This window comes from Zonotrichia leucophrys, chromosome 6 (assembly GCF_028769735.1).
Source record: "Zonotrichia leucophrys gambelii isolate GWCS_2022_RI chromosome 6, RI_Zleu_2.0, whole genome shotgun sequence".
In the NCBI taxonomy this organism is placed as follows: domain Eukaryota; kingdom Metazoa; phylum Chordata; class Aves; order Passeriformes; family Passerellidae; genus Zonotrichia; species Zonotrichia leucophrys.
This window is the reverse complement of record NC_088176.1, coordinates 24,727,594-24,750,705: the sequence shown is the minus strand read 5'-3', so window position 1 is coordinate 24,750,705 and position 23,112 is coordinate 24,727,594. Positions and strand designations below refer to the sequence as shown.

Here is a 23,112-nt window from a genome sequence, read left to right as displayed (position 1 = left end):
TGGTGCTAGATCTTATCAGATGTTTTGTCTCAAATGTGCATGAAAAATGAATGAAAATTAAAAAAACAATTCATGAGGGAATTCCAGTTTTCTAGAGATGAAAAAGTAAAAGGAAAGTGTGGTTATATGATGGAAAGCAATCTTCTTCTAGTCCTTCATTAGGAAAGACGTGAGTTTACACATTTTGTATATATCCCTGCAAAACCACAACACAGAGCTGGAAGTACACCATAGATCCCAGAATCAGGGGAGAGCCAAAGAGAAAAGCAGCTGACCTGAACTGTCACTAGCACTCCTGCGTTGCTTCATGCTTAGTGGAGCTGCTAAGATAACCAATCTTGCACAGGTTGAATCCAGAGTGTTTCCAAGAACTGAGTTAATTAGTGAAGTATCCTAAAGTTAACTAACTCCCCTGCCAAGAAATGGGCTCTTCCATTTTCCTCACATGATTATCTGGGCACTTTCACTTTTCCATATATAGGAGCAGCCCAGGGACTGACAGATCAGGCTAGGTAGGGATACAGACTTCAGGCACATGCATACTCCTTGCATGCAGGCACGGATGCAAGCACATGCTGCTTTCACACACTGAAATTCAGGTTAGCCCAAGAGGTAATAAGTGAAGACAGCAATAGTCCTGCTGTTAGAGCCTTCTTGAACAGAAGGCACTGAAGGTAGAGCTCTCCAAGCCCCGTTTGTAGCAGCCCATCAGGAGCAGCATCTGAGCCATGAATGGGCCGGTGGATGGTTTATGTGATTACACGCTTGATGATGAGGGGGCTTTCATGTTCACATCGGAGTCCGTGGGAGAAGGACATCCAGGTAAGAAGCCAGCTCTGCTAAAAGTCTAAAAAGTGTAATATTTTCATTTGAGGTGTTTTAAAAGCCTAGAGAAGAATTCACCTGATGTTAATCTTACTAGAGAAGTTATTTGTAACAGGGTGCTTTTTCTACTTTATTTCCACTGGACTTTGTCCATACAGACTGTAGAACTGCTATAACTAGAGTGCTTCCAACAGGAGTTTATGTGATTTTTGCAGGGTGTGTGTTCAGCTGAGGCAGGCAGTGAGGTTTATGGGTGCTGTTCCTTCCTTTTCATCTAACTTTCTTTCAGTATTCCTGTGGAGACACTACTATATCTCTGACAGGCTCAAGTTTCACATATGGGTAAGAATGCCTAGCTTGCTTCTCGAGTTCCATATCTTTATGGGCCCTGTGAAACTGTCCTGCACGTATGGAGTGGTCTAAGACTCTCACCCATGACAAGAATATCCCTAAGCAGCCTATCTTGGAGCCTTTTTTTAGTGGTCCCAGCAGCTGTACATGGCAAAGTCATCAATTTGCCCCCTGCCTCTCACCCCTTTCCATCATCTGATGCAATATATGGAATTGCTTAAGCAAATAGTGGACAGTTATTTGCTAAACTTTATGTATGGTCAGCAGAGATTAGTTCAATTTTATTGAAGACAAATATTCATCCACCATAAACATACACCTTATGTCAACAGCAACTGTTCCCTCAAGTGAGGCCAGGGGACAATGGGCTATTTGAGGTCCTGAAAAGTGTATTTGTTTTAGAAGATGATTTGGTGGCCTGTGCTTTTTGCTGTAATAAGGCTTTTCAGGTCTGTATTCATGAAATGTGAGTGAATCATAGATGGGTAGGATGATTTTATAGCACAGGATAAAAAGGTCAGCAATGAGAACTTTATGTCTATAGTTTGATACTCTTCTAGATTAACTTATTACTGCAGATCAAATCCATGGCTGATGCAATTGAGTACCTCTCCATCAATGTGAAGGCAACTACATCAGGTTAAACCAGTTGGGGTTCTTTCTGATGTAATACAGTCAGAAAATGACAGCCACATTTTTTCCATGGAACCTATGTGCCATGTCAAATTTATGTATATTTACATCCAGTGTCTGTAGTGCTATGGAGTTTCATGGGAAAAATCACATAATACAGTGTGATCATTTTACATGGATGATATTATTTCCAAAGACAACTGGTCATGAGTTATGCTACTCTAATCATTATTTTTTAATCATCTTGGGGCAAAAATAGGCAAGTCTCAGAGCAGAGAGAGTTCAGCTGAGTCCCCAGATTCAACTGAGTCCCTTGGCTTCTTTCCTTTACCAGTCCTCTCTTTATCTTGTTTCTTCTTTTAGCATTTGGCCAACTTTTTAGTTCTTATTCACATTCCCTCCTTTATTTCCAAACCCTCTATTGGGTTTAAGCCCATGAAAATAATTTTTCTCCTGTGCTGAAGTACAAGGCAGGCCCTTGAGAAACACAGTTACCACTTGGATATCCCTGCAGCTTCCCTCGCCTTGCGGAGCTTGCGGGGTCTCTGGGTACTATGAGATACAAAGTACCAACCTGGGATGTTTATTTTAGAGTGAGTGGAAACTGAAATTTACCGGGGTGTTTTCAAGGCTATGATGCTTTCTTAAACAGCCTACTTCTTCACTTAGGGTACTGAAAACCCCAGTGCCTATGGCAAAGGGAAGGCAGAGATTTTCCAGATCAAAGGAGGACAGGCTGGCAGTAACTCTGGGTTGTCTTGCAAATTCTTTTTCCTGAGCATCAGCATTGGATCTTAATCATCTCAGTGACAGCTCTGGCTCCTGACAGCAAATTGATCACCCCTGCATCCTGGCCAAGGCCCCTTTTCCCCTCTGTGGCTTTGCACAAGAGGTGTAGACATGCCATTAGGATTTTATCACCCAGGAAAATCTTGGCTATTTCTTAAAATGAGGCCCAGTGCCTGAGGCTGCAGTTGGGCTTCTGATGTTATCTGTAGCAATAGAATTTTATTGTGAGTTTTGATTTCCTCTGTTTATACAAAATGGATAATTTGCGTGTTCTTGATTATTTCTCTTCCGTATGTGATAGTATAATTTTGCTAGAGGGCATTATGTGCAGTAAAGATCCTGAACCAGATCTTTGTCTGGTGGAAATTTGAATTGTTCTGATTGTATTAGCTGAGTATTGAATGCTTTAATGGAAACCTTCTTAACGCACAAAGCAGGAGAAATTACATGGTTATTTATTTGAGTGTACAGAGAGCTGCCTTGTATCTGTGCAATGCCCAGAGCTGGGTGTCACTGAGAAGTCCAGATTTCATAGAAGCAAGTAATAGCTGTCAATAATTAACCTACAGGTATCACCTGTGCTACCCAAAGACATCACAGAAGACTGTTTCTGCCATCTTCTCACTCCAGATCCTTCAGAATCCCCTGGGCATAACATTTGGGAATTCCTTTCAGATCTTTAATCATTTAGTGATGTAAATTCCAAACTCTCTGAAGAGTTACACGACTTCCTCCTTTCAATATAATAATAAAAGCACACAGAGGCATGAAAAAAATAACTTTTTGGTTTTTTGTCTCTATTTTGTCACTGCTCCATTTTCCTAAGTCCTGTAGTGTCTGTCATGCTGCACAAGTTTCCTGGTGCTTTGAAAAGCATTGATTGTTTCTGTGCCCCACAATGTCCTACAGATGTCAAACCACCAAGGAGTAATTCCCTCCCCTAGCTGGAGTGGCTTCAGGTGGAACTGCCTGCAAACTGGCTGCCATTCAGTTTTCCACAAAGCACTAAGGAATCTCTTTAAAAATATAAGACAAAGCATCTTCTAAAAGCAAACTCAAGTTTTCAAGCATATTAAAAGCATGTGTTTATCATGTAAATATTCACAGGGAAAAAAATCATGAAGGAAAAAACCCCCAGAAAATGCAGATCTGTCCAGCATGTCTTATATCTAAGATTATATATACTTAATGATATGCATGATCCTTCAGCAAACTGCACTGAACAAGGAGAACAGCTGTACATGATATTTGGACACTGCTAATATTGCAGTACCACTTATCAACTAGCACTCCTCAAGGGATCTTTTAGATAGGAGAAATGTACAGCACAATGCTTGCATTTGAAGTCTTTCTAGGGAAAATCTTTTGTAGGAAAGCTGATTTTTGATGAAATGCTTATGATAAGTATCTGCATTTCTTCCATTTATTTTTTTTTACCAGAAAACTAGCAATTGCTCTCTTTGCCGTACTTTTAATATAAAAATTCACATTCTAGTTTATTTTTTTCTGTTGATAGAAATAACATATCATTAAAAATACTGAATTTAATGTTGATGATTATAGATTTTGAAGAAAACCAACCTTGCAATTTCAAATGTTCAATGTTTATTATATTTACTATACCATCAAAGCCAGTAGTTTGGCTGTACCACTTTGTTGTATTTTGTGGAGTTTTCTTGAATAAAGTTTTCAGGTTTTACTGCTGTTCATAGTTTATTTTTTCCTCTGTGTGGTGAGTCTGTGAAACTGAATTCCTATGAAGGTTCTGAGAACTTTTGTTAGGCTCTTACATACTCTAATGTAACAAACTTATGTCTAACTATTTGGAAAACTGTGAAGTTTCTTCTGATTTTCAGAGATCACCTTTGTTGTTGAACACCTCCTCTACTTCCTAGTATTACAACTGGGATTTTGAGTAGGCTTTATCATCAGGCTCCCCAGACTCATTTTATGGTTAGCAAGAGCTGTTCCATGGCTTGTTGGCATTTCTGCCATAAGGCTGGGCCTGTGGGATGACTGGATTTCATGAAAAGAGTCATGGCTGTCTAATATTTTCCTGCTCAGCCATTTTTGATCCCTCTTTTGAATATTCATTTTACTGGATGGTAATTCATGACAGGAAAGTAAGCATGGAATGAATTCTGACCTATTAAAGGGTTTTTTAAAGATTATAGTGTCTCACCAGAGGTGTTTCCTTATGCTTTCTCTGTTTCTGAAAAAGAAGGGAAAATAAAAAGAAAAAAAATTATTAGACAAACCTCTCACACTTAGCAGATAATAAGAGAAATGGGCCAGCTGAGATGAGAAATTTAAATAACATAATGGAGGGTGCACAAAGCCTGCTAAGCATTGCTAAAAATAGAATGCCTGGTTTTATTTTACACCAGAGACCTTTACTAATAGACATGCCTTTACTTTAATGCATTAATCAGCCAATCATCCAGCTGGATTTCTCTTTCCTGTCTTGACAGACATATCTGTATCTGGATTTGGATCTAGTTGCACTAGAACTGCTGGTTGTTGCACCAACAATCAGATATGACATGTATTATCAAACTGATTTGTCTCAGGCTATTTTAATATAAAGGTATGCTCCAAATTATTCTAATCTGTTATTTTAATTTTTTAGTGTCTCACATAGATGTCAAAGATCAGAAGAGATCTCTAAAATATAATCTGATCTGACCTTCATACACAGATAATAATATTTCATGCAAGAGCTCTTCAAACAAGCTAGTAAATGGCAGTTGAAATTCATTCATACCTTTTAAAAAGATAATTCTATTTTCATGTAGACATTTGAAGGATAAGGAATCCTGCATGCCTCTAGATGGTTTCGCTGGTTCTCACTCTTTTCAGATTCTCCTTTTTGAATCTTTATCTATCTCATGATTGATTTCATCCTGTAAGACAGACTTTTCTGATTTAGGGCATTTTTCTCATTCTGTCCTAAACCTTCCCACAGCTTCTTAACACCCTTTTGAGTGTTTTGGCAAGAATGTATATAACATCACAATGAGTGCCATGCAGGGAACTTAGGCATGTGGGACAGAAGCATCTAATGCAGGTGACACATGGTTCATGTGGAGCAAGGGCAGCAATAAAGGTTCTTCACTGAAATTCTGGGAGGTGAAAAAATTACTACAAAGGAGTCCCAGTTTGCTACTGGGTATTGGACCATTCTAACCCCAATTGCTCTGTTGTCTCACCCATAATGATTACATAATTACATATTGCAATATGCAATAAATTGCATATTGTTGTCAATATTTCTTGCTTTTATGCTTGAAAATGTGGATATATTTCCTTATAAAATGAAAACTTTGAAGAAAGCAAGCAAAGATACATTTTAATCACTCCTGCCACCTTTGTACCCAGGTTTGCTAAACAAGGTTCAGTTGGACCTCTAATTAAATTGCAAGTGTGATTCCTGTTTGGTAATAATTGTCCCAAATTTAGTAATCCATGTACAATTCTTGCAAGGCTGAAAGTTCCAATGCAGCCTACATTTGCTAATTGTCTTTTGTGTTCATTCTTTTTGTGTTGAAGTGGTGAGATGGGAGTGAATATGGGAGATAAGAGTGTCAGAATCACATTAGTTCTCCAGTCCTTGATTTGTCCCTCTTAGCTAAATGTACACCTTCTTAATGAAAATCAGTGAGAATTTATTTTGACTTGAGCTTAAGTGTATTAAAAACATGTAATGACAGACTATTACAAAACATTGCTTTTCAACAGATTGTGTTGCACACAGCAAAGCAGGAGATTAATTTATTTTGCCACACAGCTTGTTATGTGAAAATCTAAAAGCAATACTAGATTTTTTTAAAGAACAATAAAATTAAATTATATAAGAATATTTACCATTTTCACGTGGAAAACCTTGCTATGGGTGCTGCCCTTTTGTGTCCATTAGATTAGCTAGATTACTTGATTAAGATTCAATATTTGTTTTACAGATTAGAAAAGAAACAAAGAAGATAAAATATTGTTATGAAAAATTTCAGCTGAAACCTCTGTATTTGGCATGTGACTAAAAGTTTACCTCAGGCAAACTTCAGCTGGTAACCCCTTCTTTGCTGCTGTGTGTGTCTTCCCTGTGCTGCCTTAGGTGGGTTGCAGGGATTATTAGGAGGTGACATTGACAGATGGTAGGAAGCAGTGACAAAAAGCAACCCAAAACCCAGGCCTCCACTGAACTGAGCATTATCTCTATTACTATAAACACTTTCTCAGGCTTTACCACCAGAGTAGGTCAGGTACATTGCAACTTTCTGTTGAGACGATGGAAGTTGTGGTGGAGCATCCCCATTCCATTAGAGCACCACTGCTTTGCAGAGCTGGTCGTCCTGGAGAAGGTGAAAGCTGCAAGTAAAACCTCTTAACCTCCCAGGTTATTCTGTGCATTAAACACTTGTTTCACATCTAAGTGCAGAAAACTACAGATGAAGTTCTAGTTAGTTTACACTGGTAGGTAAATGCCCCACTGTGTCTACTGAATTTGCCGAAAGGATGTTTAACATGTCTTTCTTTTTAGCTACCTTAAATATGCCAGTAATAAGCAATGAAAGAATTCCTTTCTGAAAGTGATGCAAACAGTCCATGTTCTGTATGGAGTGCTGTGGTTTTGAATCGCAGCTTTGATGTCTTGCAGATAAAATCTGTGATCAGATCAGCGATGCTGTGCTAGACGCCCACCTCAAACAGGACCCGAATGCCAAGGTTGCTTGTGGTGAGTTGTTTGCTGCTTTGCTTTAAGTCATCACACAATCACATTCTTTTTTTAGGATGTTTGCAAAGACCTAGCTCGTTTCACCCTCAAAAAATGACATAAGAATTTCAGTTTTCAAAAGGAGAGATGAGAAGAAACAGTAAAAGTTTTTGTAAAGATTGAAGAGCAAGCAGGCTGTAGAAGAGGAGAGCCATTGATTTTGTGTGTGGACTGAATTGTCCTGGAAGGAACAAGTTTGCATATCACTGAATCATGCCCAGTGTTACGATTTTCCCATTTGTAAATTGGACATATTAGTTTTTTCCTTGCTTTCAGACAGACGGTGAATACGAAAAGAATTTTTTATAGATGGAGTTACAATGATAAAAATATGGATAGAAAGGATTTATACTGTATATATCCAATGGATCTCTCAAAATCAGCATCATCACAAACACAGTTCTTTGTCTTAGTGGATGGCTTATTCTGCTACTGTACTCCTGTTCTCATCTCTCCTTTCAGAGACAGTGTGCAAAACCGGAATGGTGCTGCTCTGTGGGGAGATCACTTCTCGTGCTATTGTGGATTACCAGCGAGTTGTCCGAGATGCAATTAGACACATTGGCTATGATGATTCAGCTAAAGGTTGGTGGAAAAACTCATGAAATCGTGGAAGAGCAAGTAATAGGCAACTGCAGAGCAGGTCTGTCACCACTTCCATACAGGGGCTTTAACAGGCCTGATACAAAATGAGTATGCTGTGGGAAAGCTGCTTACATGGTGCTACATGATACATTTTCTGGCTTTACCTCAGTAAGTAAAAACCTTCTGTTAGTTAAAACTGAATTTGGAGAGGGCAGACTATACTTTGAACTGTGGTATTTGGCCACAATAGTTAACTGCAACTTGAACCATAGAACAGAGCACTCCTCCAAACTTGCAAGAACTTGACTCTTGGTTTTCATTTGGCAAGCTGGTTGTTGCACCTTGGTGCAAAAGAGAGAGAAGAAACTTAGTTCATTTCATTGGACTTTTGTATTTTTGTACTGCAGGAGCATTTAGAATTCCCAGATGTAAAGGTGGTTGTCACTGCAGGGTGTTTTGTCAGCTCTGAATATCTGCTTTTACACTGAGCAGTGTGTGGTCCATACCTAGATAGTGAGATATGAAAATGATACAAAAGACAAAATGTTCTGTGCACCAGACACATTTCACTTTCTGATTTGCATGTATCTGTTTATACAGTAGAAATATTCCAAGTATTCTGTTACAGTGAAGTGTATCTTTTAAGAGCTTTTGGTTTACAAGTTGTTTACTGCACTCCTTTGATTGCAATCAAATTTGCAGGAGGTTGTGATGGGAGAATATTACAGCAGCTCAGCTGCAGGTTGCCTGCACTGTCACACAACAGCAATGCTTCCACAACCCAGAGGCAAATCTAGGAGGTCACAAATCTCCTTTTTACCCAAACTGCCAACAGTGATGAGGGGAGATTTGGTGACCCAGTAAAAAACAATTTCTAGAACTAAAAAAGAGCCCTAAACCAAGCAATTATGTACAGAAATATAATTTTCTTCTCTACATAGCCTACTGAAAAGAGGGTGAGGAGCATTGAAGTGGATCACATGCATATGGACATGTATATATGTTGTACTGGCTGAACATGAGTTTGGTCAGCAGCTGTCAGTAGCTACAGTACTAGAAAATGTTGGATTTGGAGAGAAGCAAGTTACTATTAATATACCTGGGAACAGGTGGGAAATTTTGCCACGATCTTCTGTAAGTCTTTCAATTTCTTTTTAAAACCTTACTTTTGGTCTTGGAAGGCCATATAAGTTCCCATTTCCAGATTTGATGTGAGACCTGAATCTGGTGTTTTTCTGTTTGTGGTTCGTGCCAAGTCCCATGAGAGATTTAAGTATGGACACTGCTTTGTATGTATTACAAATAATGTGGAGAGAGCAGAGACTTCACTCACTGAAAAACTCAGCTTCAGGGAATTCATGTACAGGACTTCATTAGTATTCATTTGGGAGAGGCTCATAATCTGAATTGGCTTGGCACAGTGCAAGAAAAAATAACAAGTAACAAGCAAGAAAGGCAGCCCTGTATGATCCACCCCATCCAAAAAATGTTTCAAGTGTGGTTTTGACAAAAATTTTACTGAAGAATAATAGTTTGGTTTTGAGTTCTGAATGGGGTATCCTTCAGAATAAAAATTTTGTCCTCTGGTTCCAGATTTCTTTCCTTAATTGTGACATTCATTGTGACATAATTCACTGCTATTATTTTTTCCTAATAGGCTTTGACTACAAGACTTGTAATGTTTTAGTGGCACTGGAGCAGCAGTCACCTGATATTGCCCAGGGTGTTCATCTACACAGGAATGAAGAGGATGTTGGTGCTGGAGATCAGGTAGACATAGCATCACATCTAAAACATCAAAGCTGTTTTAATGGAAAAAGTTTACTCCATCCTAATGCCCTATATTCAAAACCCATGTCAAAGTATTTCCACACTTTCCTTTACCCCAGAATAAACCCATAATTTTACTAAAACAGTTCCTTGAGGGCAGACTTTTGTCTGGTGTTATTGTAGCACTCCAGGCAAATCAGTAGAGCCCTGGCAGTTTGTAGTAGCTAAGGAGGTTCTCTTTAGAACTCAGCAAAGGTTTTTTTGCTGTATTTAATGTTTTTATTGTGTAGTTTTAGGCTCATCAGACCATTCATCTTGCAGTCAGATTCACCATATAATATGGAATAAACAAAGGATCTTTTCACATTCAAGGAGCTGTTGAGCAACAAAACATTAGGTGATGTTTCACCTGCCCTTGGCATTAGTACAATAAAAACCAGAGTACATTTAATTCTCACTTATTCCCAGAGGCAGCTCTTGTAATAGGTGCTCCATGTAATTAAGGCTGTCCAAACTGAGTTTCTCTGAGCTAAAGAACACATGTAGGCATTTAAGGTGTGTTCTCAAGACAGAGATACTAGCATAAAAACTGCATAATGTGACTGATGCCATATGAGTTAATTCAACATTTACTAGTTATCATTAGAAGTTTATATGAGTGCTGTTGAGAACTGTAAGTGCAAGTATCAGAGCTCAGGAGCCAAGCTAATATTGTTAAAAAGTCCCTCGAGGACTAAATTAAAATTATTTTCTGCAGTCATGGGGACATAATACTACATAAGATGAAGAGATTTGACTTTCTTTGACACTTTGATGGCCTCACTTTCCATTTCATCCATGTGCCTTCCTGTCTTTTTTTCCCTTTTTCCCCCCCCACAACATACACTGCATGAGGAAAAAGAAAATGCTGCTAATTCTATTTAGCAAACAATAATCTGATGCAGGAAACATGACACAATAAAATTAATATATAACAGAACAATAAAATTAATATATAACAGTATGAATATAATATGTAACAGTAGAAGCTGTGACTCTAAGCATGTGGCATTGAAAAATCTGAGGCAGGTGCCTTAAACTGTTTGAAGGGTATGTCCTTCATGGAGTGCTCACACCCCATTCCACTGAAATTTCAGATGTGAGCTGCAGTATGTGTAAGTGTGTTTGTATTCACACGTAAAAGCCTCTGGAACATTTCCAGGGTACTGAAAACATCCTTCCCATGACAGAATAGTCCTGAAATGTTTTCTCTGGCAGATTTTTTTTTCTGTGAAAATATGTCTTCATTTTTTTGAGGTTTCTATCTCAACATGTAAGCCTTCAGGCTAGTGAAAAATTCTAGGAACATGGGAGCTTCTCATTACACTGTAACATGTTGGAGCCTGATCTGAGTTTTGGCTTCTTGCACTGTGATGTAAAACTGTAGAAAGTAAACCTGGAGGATGCTGCTGACTCTTTGCTTCAGATGAAATCTCATTGCCTTTGATTGTGGTGCCTTTAACAGTGACTGAAGTATGTTCTCTCCTCCTGCAGGGTTTGATGTTTGGCTATGCAACAGATGAGACAGAGGAATGCATGCCCCTGACGATTATTCTTGCTCACAAGCTGAACGCCAGGTTAGCAGAGCTGAGGCGCAGTGGGGAGCTCCCTTGGCTGAGGCCCGACTCTAAGACACAGGTAAACACTGCAGGGGATTGTCCACAACGTTGGAAACCAGCACCCTTTCTTTCCAGAAATACTGAAGGTTCTCTGAAAACAGCAGGTGATGTGTTTCAGCCTATCAGGATTAGCTACAAAGAACAGATAAAGCTTTTCCACTGCTTGTGACATTGACTCTTGGCTGTTGGAAAATGGTTAACTTGTCTCAGAACACTCCACCAACGTCCTGCCACTGACAGGACATTTAACTTCAGAACTAAAGTGGTTTGTGCTTGTTGGAAAAGGGACATCCAAAGGATTTATTTGTATTTAGGGGTTCAGGCTGACATCAAGATGCACTAAGAACACAAATTTCTGAGGCTTGAGAGTTTTGAAGGAAGCCACACCTAAAACACATATTTTGGATGATTTCATAGAGAATCAATGGGTTCTTATTGAGTTGGATTTTTTATATTTTTTTTCCTTTTATTTTTTTTCTTTAGCATAGCAAAAATTCAGTGAGAAAACAGGAAATAAGCTTCATTTTTTATACTCTGGCCTCACTGTGAGCAGTGATCACTCTAACATCAGTACTGACATTTCGCTACAGTTTTTGGGATAGCCTGGGTGACATTTGATGGATGCCACTAACACATTTACAGCAGCTCTGTTGTTTGTTCCCTCTGTGCCTGTGTCCCCCAGGTGACAGTGCAGTACATCCAGAAGAACGGGGCAGTGATCCCCGTGCGTGTTCACACCATCGTGATCTCGGTGCAGCACGATGAGGGCATTTCCCTGGAGAACATGCGCAGGACCCTCAAGGAACGCGTCATCCAGGTCGTCGTCCCTGCCAAATACTTGGATGACAAAACTGTTTATCACCTTCAGCCCAGCGGGCGTTTTGTTATTGGAGGGCCTCAGGTTTGTGTTGTTGCATTATTTTGGTGGTCTTATGAAGTCGCCTTTCACTGTATGTGAGTCTTCAATGCTCGGGTTTTGGCATTGTCCCAGGGTAAGGAGCAAGCTGCCCAGTGGAAGATTTCCCTGCAGCTGGGTGTGGGAGAAGGGCTCAGGGTTTCACATGTCCTATGCCAAAGTAACCTTTGAGGGCCTGGTGATGCTGTACATGTATTGTGACCAGGCAGGCAAGTCTGCATCCAATCTTCCATTGCACGAAGAGTGTAGAGCCCAGTTCTGAATTTTCTCAAACCCTCTGGGAGCCAGCGCTGAGTGAGACCTGCAGTCCTTCCTCATGGCAAGCACTTCTTACTTCCCATGAGAGATGGACAAGAGAAGCTTTACTTCTCTTACAGTGAACCTGCTTTTCAGATCTGCATAACTCTCACTGTTCTGTCTGAAACCAGTAAGAGCTGAAGGCGTTCATCTGTCCTGAAAATCAGCCCCAATAAGGCTTCTTCTGGTGAGAAAATAAATGTTCCTTTTATTTTTAGGCAGCGCAGGACATGGGATTTATAATTTGATCCTGTTCTTACCAATGTCAGGAAGAACTTCCACTGTCTGTAGGATCAGCAGTTCTAAGATTTAGTTTTTGAAAACAAATTTACCATTATGAATGTTTTAATCTTCAGATGCCTTCAGAAATATCACAACAAAACTTCAAAGCTCCTTCCTGAAATTAGGTTCAATTTTAAAACAAATCAAAGTAGACAGTGCTTTCCCTTTGTTTTACAAATTCGTTCACTTACCAGAATTTTCTAGAATTATTTCTAAGGTACTCTTTTTTATATTAGTGCAACAGGCAGGAAGATGTTGAGACTTATCATTATAATTATTGATTCTACAAAAAAAAGTATTTTTTTGCAGTTGAATGGGTTGTATCACTGTAATTTTGTGTATCATTGATATCCTAGACTAAGCACAAAAGGAAAGTCAAACTTGAGCAGTCACTTAGAGAGAATGAACCAAGGCAGCAATCATAGCTACATAGAAAAGAAGGCTACACACAGGAAAACTTTTATGTGTGCAGTGAAGTGCACCCATTAAAAATGTAAATCTTTCAGATGTGTACTGAACTGCATCCATTTTAAAATGTACTATAGTTACAAGTGATAAGCCAGCCAGGTGTCCCTTGCTACTCTTGTGCTGGGGCTCTGTTGCATATGTTTGCACATGCAAACTGAGAAAAGTCACAGTGTCCATTTACAGCTGTTTAAACTTGGGCTAAGTTTACTCAGTGTGGGTCAATCTGCCTATGTGTCCATGACCTTCCAACTGCTATCATCACTTGTGCAATTTACAATGGCATTGCAGCATAGAAATAACTATTTCTCCCCTTGACTTTACCAGCTTTAGCTTTCTGCTTATTTCTCAGAAAAGCTTTACTCAGTTTTATTTTTAACAAAGCCAGCTGCAGGAGGCTGTCTTACCTCCAGCTCAATTCATCCAAGGAAGACACAGATATTTCACTTGGGATTTTCATCTTATGTTTTTGAGAGTGGTGGGACCTTGAATTCTGGCTATGGCAAAATGAGTAGGTTTGCTGCTGTGATCATTTTCCTATCAGCAGTACCTGCTGGTGTGATGAGGAAAGACCTTACAGCTCATCACAACAATGACTTCCCCACAGTTTACAAGTGCATTTCAGCACCTCCGAAACAAGGGGTGGGGTTTTTTTGCCTTTCACATGTCCATTTATTCTTCCTCTCGCTCAGTTCTGCAGCCAAGTCATGGTGGCATGCAAGTTGTTCTCATTGCAACTGTCTGCACCAGTAAAAACTGAGGTTTGAGGCAAGCAGAAAAACCCAAGAACAGGATCCTTTAATACATGCTCAGCTATCTAAAATCCAGATTCATGTCTCAGTGCTCTCTTAGCAGAATGGAAAAAACAGTGCCAAAGGTTCACTTCTGTGTATATGCAGTCGTTCTAAGAAAAACCTTGACTCCCCACTTGTGTTTGCCATGCAAACATTCCAGCAGTTGAATTTTAGTGACATGATGTTCTGAGGAAAAGAATTTCAAATCTGCCTGCACAGGTGGCAGCAGAATTTAAAATGTGAACATGTTTTCTTTCACACCAGAAAGCTTAAAGATTTAGTAAATTGCAGGGGTCAGATAGTCTGGTGCTGATCAGCTAACCCAGATCAAATGAAAATATGAAGCCCTTGTGAGGAGCAATCAGGATAGCTGTAGGCCACTAGAATATTATCTGTGCTTCCTTATTTAATATTTTAGAATATTCATCTATAAGTATCTGTTCTTAGAAATAAGTAATCCTTTCTCAATTACTTATGACTGCCTGGTACTCCATACACATTGTGCACGGTTCAAATTAGACTACAAATATTTTGGGGTAGGAAATGCAGTTTTTAGTCCATATATGACACTCTCTGATACTGCAATGCTGGGTGCCACTGTCTATGTGACCATCTATAAGGTACCACTGACATACATTTGACTGTAAATAAAAAAAGAATCTACTATTTAATATTCACACAATTTGTGATTTTGACTAAAAGATACGAAATTTTTTTCATATTTTAAGCCGTGTGAAATCTCTCAATAGTTCCTTTATGGAGCACAGTTTTAGCAATATTCCATAATAGGTTTGGATGCTTAGTAATTTCTAAACCAAAGGTAACTTCTAAACCAAAGCTTCCATATTTCCAATTAAAACAGGCAGTGAATGCTGTAGCTATCTGGGTGTAAGCCTGTTGGCTTGATTAACCAAACAAATTTGTGAATGGCTTATCTTGAGAACCTGGCTTTAAAGAACAACTACAGCCAGTGTTGTACCTTGGTGAGACAAGTTCATTCCTTCAGCCACCCCCAGCAATGCCTGTGTGGTCAGCTTGCTCTGAGGGCGTGCATAGCCTTGTTTGGGAGTGAGTGGGTGTGACATGGAGCCCTTGTGTCTCTGCTCAGGGTGACGCCGGTGTCACGGGGAGGAAGATCATCGTGGACACGTACGGCGGCTGGGGCGCGCACGGCGGAGGTGCCTTCTCGGGCAAGGACTACACCAAGGTGGACAGGTCGGCCGCCTACGCCGCCCGCTGGGTGGCCAAGTCCCTGGTGAAAGCTGGGCTCTGCCGCCGTGTCCTGGTCCAGGTATGCTTTGCTGAGGGTGCTGCTGCTCTCCAACCATTTCCCTCTCTAGATGCTCTTTGAATGCCCATGGTACGAGCCACCGTAGTAGAAGTGGTGTTGGTGATGGTTTTGTGGAGAAAGGAAGACTCGATGCTTGGTTCAAGCCCAGTGTAATGTCACTAATAACCAGTTGGCTTCTTGAAATGGAACTTTGCATTTAGCTTTTTGGCTATTTTTTGGCTATTGTATTGGCTGTTTTTCTAGATATTTGTTGAGCCCTCAACCCTTTGACACTCAGTCATTGACATGAGCATGAGGTGACTGGATAAAGAGGGAGAAAGTAATCCAGAGGCCTCTCATTTTCAAAGTCTTCTTTTTTCTACAAACACAGATAGTGCAAATATGAGAAGTGAATGAGGTGCCTTAGTTTTCATAGGATGATTCATAAATTAATGCTTTCTTCTGCTGCCCACTGTTGTCCCAAGGTGCTGTGTTTATTGGGTGACTAAGGCACCTTTTTTCCCCACAGGTTTCTTATGCCATTGGGGTTGCTCATCCACTGTCTATTTCACTGTTCACTTATGGAACTTCCCAAAAAACAGAGAAAGAGCTGCTGGACATTGTGCACAAAAACTTTGATCTTCGGCCTGGAGTCATTGTCAGGTAAAGAAACACACAGAAAGGAAAATATCCCCGTAGTTGCATCCAATCAATGATTTCTTGCAAAATCTTCAGCTGTTACTGAAGGTTTGGCCTTCTATAGTATATGGAGGTCAAATAAAACAATTTTCGCATTCCAAGAACTTTAAGTTACTTTGCTCTGATAAAAAAGTATCTTTTGGTTTACCAAAGGAATTTAAGATTATTTCATCTTTTCCATTTAATAGTAGTTATCCTGAAGTATCTTAATATGAAAATTTTTTTCCTTCTTTTTATTATGCACACAGGGATCTGGATTTGAAAAAGCCCATTTACCAGAAGACTGCATGTTATGGTCACTTTGGAAGACAGGAATTCTCATGGGAAGTGCCTAAAAAACTCGTTTTTTGACATTAGTGACATGTCACCTTTTGAAACTAGAAAGGAAGACCACTAATGATGAGGATGCTTCTGAAAATCAAATTTGACAGCTTTATATTCAACATAAGGAATTTTAGATTTTAAAAGGAAAGAAAGAAAAGGTTATTTTCTTGGGAATTAATTTTTTTTTAACCTTCAGTGTCTTTCATTACCTAAGATATAATGGACAGAGTCTGTTTTTTTAATCAGCATAAGACAGCAAAATACAGTTTACCTTTAACTGCTGCTCTGTTGGTTCTTTGGATAAAGACAAAGTGTGACTCAGGTACTCAAACCAAAAGCTGAACCTCAAACCTTTGATGGGCAAAGGTGAAGATGACTTTCCCAACTCTGACTAAGGATCAGCAGATCTGTTGCTTCTGATTAGACAATGGGAAATTCTGGGGTCCAATTTCCTTACTGGAGTTAGCAATGCATACAGCTGGGGGCTGCTTTGATGGGAGAAGGCTGAATAGCATCTAACAGTATCTTTGCCTCTTTTATAAAAGATGTTAACATATGTGTAATATTTAAATCACCTTCAGTGCATATGTGCTGTTACTGTTGCATTTCAATCACTGTGTTTTTGAAACATAACACAACAATCATAGAATAAAAAGCTTTTTCCTACCATGTATGTAAAGGTGTATCTTTTTCTATGTTGGTTTTTTTTTTAATGCTGCTGTAAAATGGTCCATCTCAACTAAGCTGATTCTATTCTTGTAGGAATTTAGTTTACCAACAAAATTGATTTTTTTTTATTTTGAAATTGTTATATGCATTTCCCTGTTAATACATGTATGATCACTGTTAAGTCCTTGTGATTAATGGAAATTCAGTGAAAAAGTATGAGATTTTTATTTGTAACTCTTAGGTTGTGAGACCACGTTTTTCTTCTGTGATATTTTTATTTGTCACTAGGCAACAAAATCCTCCAATGCAAGGGCTTAATCCTCCAATCCTTAATCCTCCAATGCAAGGGTTGCCTGTGTATAGCCCCCAAGAGGGACTTAATGCTTTCAGCCAGCCTTCTGAGAAATGCGGGCTGGAGAAGTGCTGCCACCCCGTGTTTATCTCCTAAATAAATGTCTTCATACAGCGCCTCCCGAACTGATGTGGTGGTGGAAAGGAAGTGCCTGTGATGAACATTAAAGAATAAGCAGCCATTTATTCCTTTCAAGTATGTCACAAACACAATTTCTATCTAGTCAAGCCAGAGGTCTCTCCACTGTTATTAATTATACTAATGTGCTCTGTGTTCTGTGTAAGTTGAGATAAACAGGTTTGTGGGTACCTTCTGATCTCCCAAGGACTTACCACATTAATCAGTGGGCCTCCTTGGGTACCCACCTGGTACATTTTGGCAGGAAAGTATCCTAAGGACCACCTGCATCTTAGAGAATGAGTTGGCAAAGATTTCCCAGGGACTGCTTTCCTGGCTGCATACCGCTTATCATCCAAGGAGTATGGAATATGTGCGTGCCAGCCTCAGCAAGGTAAGTTGTTTGGAGCTCCAGGTCATAATGTAGTACACTACAACCAGGAAAAGTAAGCGAATTAAAAATTAATAAAAACAATTTAATAAAAAACAAAATAAAAATAATTTAAAATTAATTAAGAAATAAAAAATTTGTTTCATACCATGACATGAAAACAGGAGGTCTGTGCTCAACAACAACAAACAGCTGCAGACAAAAGGAACAGTTCTTCTCAGGTGGCGACAATAACAACCACTAAAGGTTTGTTGGAGAGGAGGGGTGTGTGTGCCCAGCTGGTTGGCAGGAAGGTGAGGCTGTCCCAAAGCCTGGCAGTGTGTGCAGATGTGTGACAGGCTGTGACTCTGAGCCCTGCATTTCACACCTGAGTCAGGCACACCTCTACGACAATTTGATTAATCTGCTAGTAAATGTGCAGGGTAGAAAAGGTGAAACCTTTGTGGCAATTTTGCTACCTATTCAGCTCTTCCCATAAATGGATTTAAGCACATGAGGTTCATGGCTTCATCAAAAAGAAAAAGAAAAAAAAGGAAAAGAAAAAAGAAATTAGCCAAACTCTGGATGCTGCAGGATACAGACCATAACCCATTGGTTCACATTTGATGTTCTGAGCTTTCTCTTGGAGCATGACATACGAGTTAAGGCATTATTATGTCTTCTTTATCAAAGTATGTGTTTTTGTGTGTGTGTGTGTGTGTGTGTGTGTGGCAAACACAGACAGATGGGAAGGTGGTGAGAGCCAGGCATGCAAGAAAGTGCACACACTAAACATGTTTACAGTAACCAGTTAATCTGAGCATTTCCCGGTGGAGCTGGCAGCAGCACAGCCAGTGTGCCTCAGTGCCCTAACAAGGACGTGCCCTTGCCCTCCCCTGACTGTTCTGGCAGGCTCTCCTTGTGCTTCCCACAAGTGGGGCAATGTGTGCCTCCCCCTAATCCCTGATCCAGCAGTGCTGGGCACTGAGCACAGGGTGAACAGGCAGCCACACATAGGCACACTGCTCTGTGTGCAGGGCTTTGGCTCTGGGGCACCACAAGCAGCGAGTAATCACCCGGGGTCTCCTGCAGAGAGAAATGTTCGACTCCTGCCTCCCCTGGAAAACACTGTTGGTTCTAAGTTTAGCAGTTCTTCTTGCAGGTAAGATGGTCTTGAATATGAGTAACAATTATTTAAATAGGGTTGTTTCAGAGAAATGAAGGGCCTGCTTGGGAACCCAGCCCTGAGTGGCCCCAAACAGGTGCTCACATTGCTGTTTCCAACAAATCAATATTTGTACTGATTATTCAGAATTGAGGCTTGATCACCTCAGGCATGCAAGCTGGTACTAGGACTGTGGGATAGGATACAGGCAGGGTAGAAGGAGAGTTCCTCTGCACAAGTGGGATTTGGGGTTTGTTCATGTGTCATGACCTAGCTAAGTACCTGCTTCTGCTTGTCTTTTAGATTTTACCAAAATCCGAGCTTTTGCCGGTCAAAGTGAATGCAAAAGTACAACCATAGATGATGTGAATGGGTTTCTCAAGGTAAGAGGTTGGCTGACCCAGGGTCTGTTCTGCACCCACCTCCTGTGCTGGTGGGCTCCTGCTGTGTCTGCCTGCCCCGGCTGGGCAAGCACAACTCGTGTACTCCTTTGGCAATGTACAAAGTACACGCTGGGGAGGGGAGGCACACGCAAGAGCAGAAAAACATCAGTGTCATCTGACTTACCACAGCTTTGCTCCTGATACTGCTAGTCCAAAAAGTGTCCTTGTAGATATATTTTCCAGTTTGGCCCTGCTCCAGATACATAAAGTGGCTTGAACATAAGCAGTATAGTGAGATAAATAACAATAGCTACCTAGAAATACATGAGCTTCTTTATGTTCACAGATATGTTAATTCTAAGGCTCCAACGTTTTCTTTTTCAACTTAGACTTTTTCTCCCCTATCTCCACAGAAATTTTCAAAATGCATGCCTGAAATCATTGCCAAGGGTGAAAAAGCTTCAGTCAATTTCCTGGCATGGACGCTGCAAGAAACTCTTGATCTGCTGCGCCCTGTTCAGGAGCAATGTGAGGCCCCTCCTGAACCAACCCCTTTGCTGGGCGTTGAACAAAGGGGCAGAGCTGAAGCACAGAGGAAATTTTTTCTACTACAGAATGAACCAAGAGCCTGCATTTCTTTAGGGGAGGAGGAGCACAATATAAAAGATGTCTCAGCAACAGGGAGCACTGGGGTTGGGGAGGCAGAGCAGCACAAGCAGGGGGTCCTGCTGTCCCCGCAGCACCAGCACTGGTGCTCAGCAGCAGAACAGTCACAGGGCCAGCAGGGCAGGCTCTGCCCTCCAGCCAGAGCCTCTGTGCTGTCATGGAGCTGGCATGCCAGTCATATTTCTCCAAGAAATATTTGGATAGTTTTGGCCACAACAGCACTGAATGTCAGTGCTGTGAATGCAAATGCTGCAGTGAGCTGCCTCTAAAGTGTAACTGGGGCTGATTCTGTAGTGAGAGCGACAAGTGAGGGGAAAATTCAGTAGCTGTGGCCAAAAAAAAAAAAATAAATTGGGGGGACAAAAAAATTTTAAACAAACAAAAATGCTTGCTTTGATGATATCAGCTGGTGGAGACAGGCCAATGAATTTGCTTGGGAAGGGGAAGCTTTTATGTCCACTTTCACTCTGATATATTGTTTTCTTGATCTCTTTCTTTTTTCTTTTTATCCACCCAAAAGTTTGCAAGCAGCTACCTCCATGCCCACGCCCAGTGGCCCCAAAAAACGGGGGACTGGTGTGCGTGACCATTGACAGCACTCAGTACTGCAAACCCATGTGCAACCAGGTAACATTCCTGCCTTATATATTGCTGCATCTCTTCCTTCCTTTACAACTGCTTATTTGGTAAAGCCTAATTTTCTTGCTACACTTTGTTTTATATCCCTCAGGGCTGAGAGAGGTTGTAGTGTTTGTGTTTACCTGCCCTGTTTCTTCCCCTTGCAGCTACCATGTCATGCCCTAAGAGCGTGTTTGTTTATTTTCTCCCCTCCCCTGTTTCCCAAGGGTTATGACTTCCAGTTCCTCAGGAGCAGCAGGCTGTATGAGGAGTGTGGCAATGCCACGGGCTTCTCCTGGACCACGCAGCTGGTTGGGGAAAAGGCACTGGCAGTCTGCAGCCGTGAGTGCTCCTCAGATATATCTGTTCACACAAGGCTTCCTTGCTTCTGTTCAAAAAAATAGGAGGAAGGAAAAGTTTCTCTTTTCGTGACAGCCTTCTCATGTGTGACATTGTGAGAGCCAGTGCTGAGCTGGCAAATTTATGAGCAAGAAAACACATTAGCTTTAATACTCTCATGAAGGCACTGCTGTTTTATCTTGGGGTACTAAATATGGCATTTATGCAAATGTTTGTGGGAAGAAGGACCTGTTTTTAAAAAACCAGTGAATTGGTGTCACCCTCATACAACCCCTAAGGGTTGTGTGACCCACTGGACAGACAGCAATAGGACATAAAACTGTTTATCTTGCAACCATAGTTGAAGAATCTCAGCAAATTGGCCAACACCTGTATGTACACACAATAAAGCCCAGCAGCTGGGCCCCAGCCAGCAGTGCTGCCATCTTCATGGCAGCTCTGTATGGGACTGTAAGGCTCCTCCCATTGCTCAATCTGTGACCCAAAGCAGGCTCTATGACTCTGTTGTTACTGTCTTAATTTAAAAACAAATGTGCATATAGATACACAAAAAGCCCACCCTACCTCTCCTATGCTTAATGGAAAACATTTTACTGTTGACAGTGCCTAGCTGCTGGAGCAGTTGCTAGTTATTTTCCAAGGCTTAATAAAAGCAGGCATGCATCTGGGCACTTTTATTCCAAGCTGGAGACTTTAGTTTAGAAAATTGGAATGCCAGCACATGTTTAAAGATCAGGACAAAGCGAAGCTAAGTGAATTCAGCTGCTTATTTATTTATTTATTTATTTGTTTATATCTTTGATATTTTCCAGCCTCTGAGGTGGCCATCAGTGGAGCTAAATCTGCCTATTTCCCCAGCAACAGCAGCTGTGTGCACACGGCTGCCTTCCCCGAGGCTCAGGCAGAGCAGCTGAACACCTTCCTGCGGGAGCTGGCCGAGCGCGGCATCGACGGCTCCAGCCGGGACCCGGGGGCTGACTGTGTCACCTGTGGCTACTGACAGCAGCCTGGGCACAGCCAGCCTCTCACAGCATCACAGAGCACTGAAAGCGTGGCTAGCACCTGTAAACACACAGCTTTTATTTTGTTAAAGTCCTGGAGATCGTAGTCATGACCTCAGCTTTGGGTATCGATATATAGGCTAAATCTAATACTGCAGCTCATGGCAAGAGTGTCAAAGAAAGAAGACAACTTTTATGGCTTTAATTTGTCTAGCTGCAATTAAGCAAGATTTTTATAAACAGTTTATTAATAGATACCTTCCTATTGGCTTAAATTCTTCTGGATCTCGGCAGATAGTAACACTGATTGTTGTCAGAAATTGTCCTGTGTCAGGGGGTCTCTTTACTGAGAAGGGGCTGTACTTCCACTCACTTTTACAGCTGCCAGTTAATCATTATTATTGCTCTGATGACCATTACAGCTGTGTGAGTGACAAGAGTTCCTGGCTGTAGGGGTGCAATACTTTATTCACTTGCTTGCTTGACTGGGGCCTACACCAGCAGCAGAAAACCTGTCCATTGTCCACGGTCCCCCAGGCACTGAGTGAAAGTGAAGATCAGAGGCAACTTATCACTGGAGATCCAGCTCATTTGTGGAGATGTAGCTACCAAACAGTATGCATGTGAATTATTGTGAAATATAAACAAGAAATTTAGATACTGCTTGCTTGGTTTTCAGTGGAATCTGTGCTCGAGGTAATATTTTAATTTTCTTCTGTTGAGCAAACAGTGAAGCTGTAGATCTGAAGACAGACTCATCTGTTTGTGTTTCCTTTCCCTTTTTTACCTTTCTCCTCTTTCTGTTGATCTCTCAGACACATAGTTTTGTGGTACATGATGTAAAATTGGCCTTTACCTCATTTATCAGATAAATGATTCAAATATATATATTTACATACTTATATTTCAGGCTCAGAATTGAGTCATTACAAGCAAAAAACCCCATAAATAACCCCAGCTGCTTTAGGGCCCAGAGGCAGAC

The 23,112-nt window shown here is 40.7% G+C and overlaps 2 protein-coding genes across 3 annotated transcripts; both read left to right on the top strand.

The window, feature by feature from the left end:
• The first annotated feature begins 431 nt into the window (after positions 1-431).
• On the top strand, positions 432-17,568 carry MAT1A (methionine adenosyltransferase 1A). Of its 2 annotated transcripts, XM_064716529.1 has the most exons (10): positions 501-822; positions 7,253-7,330; positions 7,832-7,954; positions 9,612-9,724; positions 11,258-11,401; positions 12,065-12,283; positions 15,245-15,343; positions 15,386-15,427; positions 15,936-16,069; positions 16,354-17,105. In XM_064716529.1, the coding sequence occupies exons 1-10, from the start codon at positions 729-731 to the stop codon at positions 16,454-16,456; spliced, it is 1,149 nt and encodes a 382-aa protein (XP_064572599.1). In that variant the 5' UTR covers positions 501-728; the 3' UTR covers positions 16,457-17,105. The 2 variants fall into 2 exon arrangements, with proteins under 2 accessions (XP_064572598.1, XP_064572599.1); XM_064716528.1 differs by having other exon boundaries at positions 432-822; positions 15,245-15,427; positions 16,354-17,568.
• LOC135449981 (uncharacterized) lies at positions 16,649-22,255 on the top strand. The gene is made up of 7 exons (XM_064717523.1): positions 16,649-16,751; positions 17,890-17,961; positions 19,406-19,485; positions 19,899-20,013; positions 20,672-20,778; positions 20,997-21,111; positions 21,942-22,255. Exons 1-7 carry the CDS (start codon positions 16,649-16,651, stop codon positions 22,127-22,129), a joined length of 780 nt encoding a protein of 259 aa, XP_064573593.1. The 3' UTR covers positions 22,130-22,255.
• Positions 22,256-23,112: the final 857 nt, after the last annotated feature.